Raw genomic sequence first — 11,191 nt, forward strand, 5'->3', positions numbered from 1 at the left:
TGCCTTCAGATGCATTCTTCCAATGATCCGAGCGGAGGGTAATCCTGAGCCCTGGGGACGAAACGTATCCGAAACCAAACATTTTATCATGATCCATAAAGCTAACTAGTTCCTCAAACAATATGAAACGGCAGTAAAATTTAGGTCATACCACGGTACAATGTGTTGCCCGTGCGCTTTCGCTCTGTTCTCGGCCATTCTTCCCAGCTGCCCCGGGTTGTGGACCATCAGCAGCACATCCCGCACAACCGATGCACACTGCTTGGTGACTTTGGTCGCCACAAAGATGCCGTTTCCCGTGTAGTTGTTTTGCCGTTGCTAGCTCGGTGTGTTGGTGTTGTGTTTTGTTGTTGGCCAGAGTGTATTGTTTTTCTAGTTTTGTTGCTGTGAATGCGCTTCGCAATGGAAAATGTTAGCTTTTTATCGTGTCGTCCTAGGCGTCCGCGTGCAGGCGAACAACGTTGGCTTCGGTTCTGCTGTCGATTTAAAGGATCGTTTGCCCATAAATTCGAAGTTTCCGGTGTGTAGGATGATAGGGGGACTAGTAATATGATGCGTTCAATTGATGGTTTTAACGAAATCTGACAAGCAAGCTATTATACGAAACGGATTAGTTTATGGAGCAATGCTGAGACTTTGGTCACTGAGAATGGAAACCTTGGCAGACAATTTAAGTTTTTTAGGAAAGCTCAAAAAAAGGAAGAGAAATTGGTTTTTTAAGGCAACAGTCGTTCGGGAATCGATAGCGAGAAGGTCGATTAATTCTGAACGGATTCAGATTCAGAATTATAGTTCGAACGTCGGAGGCTTTTTGTCAGCATTAACCAGCACTAGTTCACAGCGGTTCCGATCTTCACACGGCAGGACCAGAATTTTTATTCCACATGCAAGCAAGTTTAGTAAACCCGGCGTGACCTAGAAGATTTGTAAGCCACGAAAACGAAGAAGACATTTGTTACAGTGTTTCGAATGAAAAGAAATGAAAATATGTAAATCGTCCCGATGATGCAATCATAATTGCACTAATCTTAACAGAAATTAGTGAATGGTCTGGAACGTGCCAATACGTAGTGAAGACCCGGTAGTATCTGCCCTGTAGATTTTCAAAAAAGGATTCCCAGTTCGTGGTAATAAATTGTTGTGCAATTTGTTCTTTATGTGCTTGTGCTAAATTTTTATAATTTTTTATTTGTTCATCGTCAATTCAATACTTATGTATCCTTGAAGCAATCACGTTTGCGCTCCAATCCCTCCTCTTTGTAGCGTTTTGTAATCAAATTTCGTAATCAAATTGCAGAAATTCACATAACATTCCCTCCTACAGGTTCCTTGAAGTGGTTATTGATTCGCTGAATAATATGTCACTTTTTTGCTGAACATTAAGCCAGTTTGTTTGCGGCTCCTGCATTTACTTCTGAATTTCAAGCAAGTGGTCCTGCTCTCACGTAGTTCAATACATTTGACAGTCATTGCATCCCTCTGAGCATACCGATTGTTCACACGGCGCTGCTCAATCTCAAGCTCTCTTTTTCGCTTGGTCCTAATGGTCCTTTTCCCTCATCTATCTCAGAGCCGGATCTTCCTATAAGGGGCGATCTGCCTGTTCGGAGGACATCAAGTGCTTGAAGTCTCTGTTCATTTCCCTAGTCAGCATGCCTCAGTAATTTGGACTCCTCTAGCGTGGGAGCTACAGCAATGGTGGAGCGGATTCAGAGGACTTTCAAACGCTTTGTCATGCGCAATGTATGTGACACTACTGGCTCAGCGTTGCCATCGTACTCTTGCTGTCGCTGTCACTTGCTGTGTCTGGAGCCCTTCGAATCTCGTCGCACACTTGGTCAAGCGTACCGAATTGCCTCCCTTCCCCTTAAAGCCATTGATGCTCTTTCCTCACTCTCATCCATCTCATATGTACCCATGCACCGTCTTCGTTCTCGTCCTTGTGATTGCATCAAGGATATCTTCTGTTTTTGCGAATGATCCGATTTTGCAAGCAACAAGATGATTTAGTTCTTATATCGTTCCGTTTGATTTCTCCATTTCTATATCTTCCTTCCGAGCTCGTCTTCGTGCACGTCCTCTCTTTCTGGCTCCTCTCACTGACCCATTTCCCTGGTCCAATTTATTTTTTGTAATTTGTTCTAATAATGCTACAGTCCAGATTTTTTCTATTTTTTCATTACAACACATTTATAATTAACGTAAAACAATTCATAAAACTTGTAGCGATAGAGTAGCGCATTCTTCCGGTAAGAGTATTTGGATATAATTTTGAAAATCTTGTAGTCTAACAATCTAGTACTCGTTGGAGGGAGGTACTCTCGACTTTCTCTCCTTCTTTTCTTCGCTCGTATGCTTGCTGTTGCTAAGCTACGACAATGACGATGACGAAATTCGATTCAGGGTTGGTTCGGGTGCATCACGCGAAAAAAATATAAAAATATAATATATTTTTATAGAAAAGTAAGACATTTTGCATCTTGGAAACATTCAAACTTTGCTTAAAACTTGATTGAGGAAGGTTTATTATTCAATTTAGTAGTTTGTTTTGGAACAACAGTATCTTTAGATCTGCGGTACAGCACTATCACACCCAGATTGGCGAAGGATACAGTAGTGCTGGCCTTATGAATGCTTTGTAAATGAGTAATTTGTTACGTGCCACTAACTATTTTTGATTCTATTTATTTTTGGAGTGTTAGTTTTTTGCTTAAACCTAAGCCTTCACACTAAATGAGAGATGTGGGACTTTACTAGCATTGCAAGCACAAGCAGCACAAAAGTATATTCTTAGTTTTTCCATCATTAACCTTGAGCTTGTAATGATTTATAGCACAGTAGTTAACATATTTCCCATTTTATTTGTTTACATTTTTCATGGTCATTTTGCACAAAACAAAAACTACCCAAACACATACTTTTATGCCGTATATCTGTATGACAAAGACAAAGCAAAAAGGAAAAGGAAACAAGTTAGAACATTATTGTTTTTCTACTTGAATTTCCTCCGTAGCACTGATAAGTACCTTTAGTTGGTGTGATTTACCGACACCGGTGGGTGTTTGTAGCGGTGATAGTAGAGCGAAGAAAGTCATAATCCATTAGTTATTGAAAAAGTTGGATCAATGTGTTATTGCTGAAATCTTTAACCAGGAGGGGGAGGCGATGCGGATGCCACTGACGGCATCTGTCCACGCCAGTTAAGGCTTTGATTTTTTCTCGAGCACCATTTCGAGTGTCACATCTATCCGTTGCTCGGTATCCGTGGATTTATTGTAAATATGTACAGTACGGTATGCAGGCTTCCTTCCCTTCGGAACGATCATATGGAACGGTTGCAATATGAGCGAGTAAAAAGATTCCATGCTGGGTATCGAATTTTTCTTCCCGCGCTTCTGATGGAGGCGCCTGGTTGTTCGACCAGCGTTGAATAGCATTTTTCTTTGCAAATCTCTAGCCGAATGTGGCGTGAGTGACCAGAGTCAACGGGAGATCGGCTTCCTTTTTGCCATTTGTTGTTGTTGTTGTTGTTTGGCCAGCTGGATTACCTATCGCCGATGGGAAGGTTTTGCTAGAAGTGGCCATCTTTACATGGTGTTTACCAGGAGGATTCGGCATCGGAAAGGCTTTCGAAGGGGGTGATAGCTTAATACATTGCGCAATACATGTGAGAAGAAGGGGACGTTTGGGGTGGTTTTGGCCGTTGCAAGGCAATGGTGACGCTACCGCAATGATATTAGCTATTGTCAATGGGCAAAAGGATTATCGAATGTTTAACTGTAATGTTGTTCTTTCTTCTGCTGTTTTCCTTTGCTTCCTCCTGTTCGGCCCCGTTGCGGGTAGAGGAATCGAACGTCCTTTCGATTACGGTACAGTGATTGTGTGTGCGTGAATGAATGCCCAAGGATTGTGCCACCCTATCAGACGTCCGTTCGTTCACATAGGGGGAGAAAAGTTGGCAATCGTATTATTGCGGAAGAAATGCTGATGTTTGCAGCGCGCGTTGAAACATGAAGGAGAATCGCAGTTATAGCTGGGGAAGTGTGATTATGGAATTGATTATTTTGTTTGGAATTCTTATTGATTTCATAACCTCATTAATAATGGACATTTGGAGAGGGATTTCAGGGTTGCAGAAAGGAAAGGAAAGGGATTAGAAGTATATTTCGCACCATTGGCGGACCAGCATTAATGCTTTTACGTATAGTTTGGTATATTTTGTTACTTACATTAACACAGAATACCAAAATCGTTTTTTCGAAATGAGAAACGGAAGGACAAAAGTAACGATTAAAAAATATGTATTTCCACCCTACAGCGATGATCTTCTGAAAAGAAAGTTTAGCAAATTGACACAGTTGAAACTACTGAAATGTGATATTCAAGTTAAGCCAGCCTTTCGACTAACAATATACATTAAACTTTACATTTTTCAGCAATTTAATTGCCGTTCATTAGTGGAAAATTTTTCCTTGACCAAAGTCCTTGTTGACTTTATCCTGTAGATGGCGTAATTCTTGTCCAAATTCTGCATCTTTATCGTTTTCTTTTTTAAACACGTTCTTAGCCGATCAGTTTCTTCAGATCTTTATTGGATGTTCAAGCTCTTCATTAAAGCTCTCTTGCACCAAAGCCGCTGCTGATTGTAATAAAAGGATACATTCATATCGGCACTTCTTCACGTCTTATTCATCATGTTCCGGGAGCCGCTTCCTGAGTCCTGTTCCGTGCAAAACTCGTTCCTAAATTCCGTTTACCCCGGTAATGGAGAATGTGTGAACTGCTGCTATTAGGCACCATTTAGGAGGTGGGTGCAGATTTGTGAAGCACACAGGCTAAACAGCGAGCGTTGAAGATGATTGGTGAAGTTGATTCAAGACGTTCATAAAATATTTATCTCTAATCAATTTAATAGATTAAAACATTACGAGTTCAGCTAATATAAGTCCCTCTTGCCCCAATAAGCAAGCACACTGTCGGGCACGATCCGCCGTAACAGTAAATCACATTAATAGTCTGTCGTTTTTTCGTCAAACGGTTGGCTCGGATCGTTGCCGTTACTGGTGTAGTGGTAAGAAACAACGGTAGAATGTCGACCAGAGAAGAAACGAAAGGAGTTCCATCGGTTCTCGGTGCCATTATCTTGAAAGTTGTTAATTTTTAGTGGGTATATTGCGCGATATTCCCGGCCCGGAAAAGGAAACAAAACGCATCAAATTCCAGTCACGAGGGCGAGGGATTATGGCTTTCGAGATTATGCGCCACGAGTGTGGGTTTTTTTTTTTTTTTGTAGAGGAGCAAATCTTGCCCGACCGGTTTAAATAGTGGCTGTTTGTTGAGGATTCGATTTTTGGGTTGTCTTCGTCATTGAAAACGGTAATGTCTTACTTTTGCTGCAAGGTGTAATTGATTTTCAGTTAATCTTTTGATTGGCATCGTTCCGTGGTTTAAGAGATTGGTAAATAGTTTTGCAGGGAGTCTCAAATTTATTCTTACTGAATGGTATTGTCATATTACCAACTGATAGAATTTAATGAAAAAATGCATTCAGCAATACGGCCTGGCCGTCCTTAATGAATAAAAAAAAGGAAAACAATGCGTTAGATGTAAAACTATTTTTATTGCCATTGAAAAGAAAAGGCCTGGGCGTTCTGCTACATAAAACTATTTTATTAATGTTACAATATTTTTTAAATTTACAGTTGAGAAAGAAAACTAAGTCTATCTCCTATAGTCTTCGCAGGATGACCGCTTCTAGAATTTTTGTAGAATTGTATGATCACTTAATTAGAAGTTTATACTATTCTGACTGATCCTCAGCAGAGCACGACATTGATTTTAGCGTTTATAACATTGTATCTGAGGCATTTTTTTTTACTTCCTGTTCTTTCAAGTGCCTGTCTTCCAGGTGAATATTTTATATTGTTTAACAGTTTTAAGTGCGATCGAGGCATTAAAATCTTTGAAGGTTATTAAGAGCCCCAACTACTTCGTGACAGAAATATTAAAGGTAAATTAAAGCTCATTATTTGAGAAATCCTTCCGAATTTCTCTTGTATGTTTGTCGGCCGATTGCAGTGTTGCCGACAATGAAAAGGCAAATCGATTGACCAAAAGCTGTGGTTCTGAAGGGACCCTTGTCGAACGGCTTATCCTGCCTCAAAGTCACAAAGAGACAAAGGGTCGTTTGTGCAACAACGATGAGCTCCGGACAGACGAATGAGGCTTAGGTCTAATTACTCCGCATTGGAAAACCATCGTAAAGGACTCCAAAGCACGTGGCTGCGACCTCGGATACCAAGACATCCTTATCTCCTTCTATCCTGCGGGTCTGAGAATCTGTTACAACTGTTCTCTGATCTGTTAGATCGACGGGGGAAGAATGACTCAGGAAAAACAAATCATTTCTGGTGAAATGATTCAGACCTCCGCTAAAAACAGGACTGAATACTAGGATGACGGAACAACTATCAGCAAAACGTCCGAACACACTCGGAAAATAGTTCTTATAAATACGGTCAGGGAATATCTCCAAACCCATGTGAATTGTAACTAGTTTGTAAATTAGTGTTAAGCAATACGGCCAGGCTGTTCTATTTGAATTAAATTTTATTTAATAACTGTACTTAAAATTATATAAAGAGTGTCATACATACTGTGTGCGGTATCTTAATTGCCTTAATGTTAGCTATGGTTAGCTGCTTTAACTGTATTCTCTGATTTGGACGTAATCGCACCATGTGGTCAGTTCTGTTTAGTAAAATAATTAATTAAATAAATTTCTCATATTCGTTTCATCCATGCATTGCCTAGCCGCCTATGGAAAGCTTCATGCTTCATGCTTAGAGAGCATCCATCATATGATATCTTCCGGGGTAAACTAAAGTCACTCATTCACAAACAAAACCTTATCCTTCGGACGAAGAAATGCGTAATAGAACAGGAAACACATCATGCTTAACGCACCACTGGCAATGATCGTGTGGTGCAGAAAGTAAAACCACCACGACTCAAACACGCCCAGATTGAACCACACCACCAACATCGCCACGTTTTCCAGCAGCACAATACCGATGTACCCCACGTACCACCAGCGCACATGAATGAAGCGAATTTTAAACTCCAGCAATGAAAATATGTACATATAGGCAAGGAAGAGATAGAAGAAGTAGCGTTCCAACTTTTCATGCAATCGAACCTCGTAAATGATGCAAGCGATCATAAGCATGTAGTGGTTAGCGACCAGCATCCAGAAGTAGAGCGGAAAGAACACGTAGAACGTCGACAGCGATAACATACGCATCAGCAAAAACATAACCCATCCGATGAACAGCACCGTTTTGCCCACCATATCGTCCTGCTCCAGGCCCACTATCGTCTGTCGGCGCGATGGTAACGATATCGCATCACCGTCGGTCTGATCGGACGTTGCCACCTTACGAGGCACAGGTTCGCTAGCGTCCGCATGATCAAACATTCCTTCCGGTAATCTAGGCACCTTTTCCTTAATGAACGCTTCCGCATTGAAAAGCAACATGTTCCGGAACACGGACACCCGATGGAAGACACCGGGCGATGCTTCCGGCGTTGGTGGGGCCAGCTTCTTTGGAACCGCATCGAACTCGTCCGGCTTCAGGTACTCATCGTCACTGTCATCGGTAATGTTCCGCACATCTTCCGTGCTGCGTAGATAATGGTCGATTTCTTGCAATTCCTCGACGGTGTCCCGTAGCTTGAAGCTAACACTGCGTCCACTTTGTTTCGGTTTCGCATCGGTTCTGTCCACGGTGTCGAATACGTTGATCTCGTGCAGCTTATCGTCATCGGTGAAGTTGACGAATGGATCGTGATGCGCTTTCGATACCTGTCGATCGAAGTTGACCGCAGCGACGTTTAATGTTTTGCGTGGACTGCTCGGGATGGCGGAGTATGCGTGGCGTGCCGATTCTCGCTCCTCATCGCTACCGTAGCGGGAGTAAAAATTGCGCATAATGCTCGGCACGATTGGATCCGCTTCCGGCGCGATGGAAGGCGTCTGGGTGGCCAGCGTACTGTCGGCTGTGCTTGTTGACCGGACAAGCTCTTTACGGCGCGTCGTGGCTTGCTCCGGAGTGCTCCACGGATAGCATCGACCAACGATCTTTTGGCTTTCGAATCGTTGAAAGCTGGTGATGATTGTGGCCATGGTAAGGAAGGAAAAAACGACACTGATAACCTGCGCCGTAACCGTGTCATAGTTGCGAAATGTGCCATCGCGCAGCAGAATGTAGAGCTGCAACATCATCTGGGGTGCCGCTTGCAGAAAAGCTTGAAGAAAATGGTACAACTCGCACGGTGACGTTTCCATTATTTTTGCCACCGACTGTGCCCGTCCGTAGGTGTTTTTGTCGTGAAAGAGTGCCTCCACGCTCCAGAAAATTCGTCTATTAAATCTGCAATGAGCCGGTAAAGGAAATGAGTGGAAGTGCTCAAATATTCTTGCGCACACCGTTTGCAACAGCCGTGCAGCCTACCGATAGAGAGCAGCCAGTGGGAAAAACACCAGGATGGCAATGTTGTTAAATAAAAACACGCCCGTCCGTTTGTCACACCCAATCTGTACGGGCCACCGGTCCGGGGTAGATATAATGGAGCAAAAACACACCAACGAGGGCAGCCAGATAAGGGTGAGTGTGAACCATCCCCACGACGGGTTACCGTTGCGGAAGTGCTCGATGGTCACCAGAATATCCGCCGTTGTCAGCACGATGTATACCAGCAGCTCAAAGATCACCGGCACCAGGAACGTCATCACGATTTGGGTACGCGTTTTCACCGGATAGCCGAGCACCGATCGTGGAACACCGTCTAGAACGTCCATCGTGTACGTGTGGATGGCCCTTGTTTCGGTGCCGTCTGTCAACGAACGCAGGCAAGAGCCAACTAACGTTATCACTGTGTGTTGCGTTATCGTTAAAAATGTTTTCGCACCTCGTTGGCTGACTCAACTCGTTGTTGGCCTGTGGGTAGTTTCCTGCAACTCAGGTGAGCGATAAGCTTGGTTTTGGGTGGAGATACAGAGCAGAACATCGCGTCGCGATAACGTTTACGATACATTGCACGGAAACAGGTTCGATGCAGATGTATTGATGTGTTGCTTGTATTAAAATCGTACATGAGTGGCACTGGGAATGAGCGACTTACGCCATGTTTTGTATTGTATTTGAAATTATATTAATTAAATCTTTGATACACAATATTACTCAAATAATTCAATGAGGCAACATTTCACCATGAGGTTGAATTGATTAGACATAAAACAAAGAAGTAAAAATTGTGAAGCTACAGAAAATAATTTTAAACGAAAAATTCAAAATGCACTGTATTTTATTACTTCATTTAATATTACTTACAAACGTTTATTTTAAAATATAAAAACAATGCATCTTAAAGCTAATATGAAGAGAAAAATAAGAAGGTGAAAGCTCGTAGACGGGCACGACATAGTGAAAACGAGACAAGGCAGGAAAGGATCATCAATTATCCCGAAAAAAATCGTGTGATTGCGCATTTAGACCCTCGGATACCGTAAAGGGAATGGAAGTTTGGGGTCCTTATTATATTGACCCCTCAGCTGACCCCTGCTCTAGCCTAGCTATTGCCGTCGCTCCAGCCGGTGACCAAATTATTCGAGCATATTCGAGGATCGATCGTATCCATCAAAACATTGCAATGTAAAGGTTCACGTAAATTAGACGAGAAAGGAGATCCAACATACGAGTTAGCTTTTCTGGGAAAAACATCTAAATGATCGGAGAACACACACGCCAAACATTCCAGATAGAAACCCGATCAATGATACATGGAAAATACCCAATTAATGTCGATACTAAATATTGATTTATCTACAAAGGATCTTATTGCTAGCACGATTAAAGACAATTGCACTTCTATGGATGTCAGTGGAGATTTTTGACAATCTATTTGAACCACAACAAACGGAGAAGGCATCATCTAAGCTAATTTTGAAAACGACAACAAACAGTTGACGACGACACAGATCCCGATTTGCGAGTATTCGACGGAAGTTGCTCGGTGGGCCTGGTTAGTTTACTCCGGATAACCTTGCGTCGCTCCTCCTCCGGGACCAGGCCACTTGGAGCGATTTCAATTAACTTACTGAGCGGATATTGGTCGTCCTTCAGCGCGATTGGAACGCAGAAAGAGTCTACCTGGCGGCAACGGGCGCTACCTCTCCTAAATGACTCGTAACTGCGGTGACAATGTGATGTAGAATCGTAATATAAGCATTTAAGCATATAATAAAATGGGAATTTGGCCTTTTAGATTTAAGAAAAAGTAGACTAGGACACTTCACCATGCGGCAAATATTGGAGAAGATGGCTGAACAGCAGTTGAACACGTACCATCCCTTTACAGATTTCAATCCCGCATATGATAGCATAGCCAGGGTAAAACTCTACGAGGCCATGAGCTCTTTTGGAATCCTGGCCAAACTGATCAGGCTTGTTATAATGACCATGACCAACGTAACATGCCAGGTGAAGGTGGATGGAAAACTCTTAGGGTCCTTTGCTACCACCAAAGGCCTGCGTCAGGGAGATGGGCTCGCCTGTCTCCTATTCAACTTAGCGCTAGAGAGGGCCATCCATGACTCGGAGGTGGAGATATCGGGAATCCATCATCTATAAGTCAACCAAGATCCTGGAATACGCTGATGATATAGATATCGTTGGTCTGCGGCTCTCCCAGGCAGTAGAGGCCTACCAAAGGATCAAGCAGGTGGCAGAAAACCTCGAGTTGCAGCTTAATGTGTCAAAGACCACCAAATTGATGGTGGCAACATCAGCGGCCCTACTAAGAAATCCGGAACTAAGTGGGGGTGATGTACGGATAGGTGATCGCAAATTTGAAGTCGTCCAAAACTTCACCTATCTCGGGTCAAAAATCAGCACCGAAAACAGCATAGAGACGGAGTTGCGCGCTAGGATTCTGACGGCCAACCGGTCATTCTACAGCCTGAGGAAAAATCTCACCTAAAAAAACTTGTCACGACGGTCGAAGCTTGGACTATATCGTACCTTTATAGTCCCAATACTGACATACGCCTCTGAGACATGGAACCTGTCCAAAACAGACGAAGCCCTCTTAGCCGTGCTCGAGAGGAAGATGCTCAGAAGGATCGTTGGCC

At 42.9% G+C, this 11,191-nt stretch overlaps 1 protein-coding gene across 1 annotated transcript; it reads right to left on the bottom strand.

Annotated features, from left to right (window-relative positions):
• Positions 1-6,886: 6,886 nt before the first annotated feature.
• Positions 6,887-8,860, bottom strand: LOC126557409 (uncharacterized). The gene is made up of 2 exons (XM_050213179.1): positions 8,514-8,860; positions 6,887-8,432 (listed from the first exon to the last, which is right to left on the bottom strand). Exons 1-2 carry the CDS (start codon positions 8,858-8,860, stop codon positions 6,887-6,889), a joined length of 1,893 nt encoding a protein of 630 aa, XP_050069136.1.
• Between the last annotated feature and the right edge of the window lie 2,331 nt (positions 8,861-11,191).

Source organism: Anopheles maculipalpis, chromosome 2RL (genome assembly GCF_943734695.1).
Source record: "Anopheles maculipalpis chromosome 2RL, idAnoMacuDA_375_x, whole genome shotgun sequence".
NCBI classification, from domain to species: Eukaryota; Metazoa; Arthropoda; class Insecta; order Diptera; family Culicidae; genus Anopheles; species Anopheles maculipalpis.

Excerpts from the sequence above, each read along its gene's own strand:
- LOC126557409 (XM_050213179.1), bottom strand. The coding sequence starts at position 8,860 with ATGGACGTTCTAGACGGTGTTCCACGATCGGTGCTCGGCTATCCGGTG. Across the intron at positions 8,433-8,513 it reads CCACTGGCTGCTCTCTATCG|ATTTAATAGACGAATTTTCT; the intron begins GTAGGCTGCACG and ends GGCTCATTGCAG.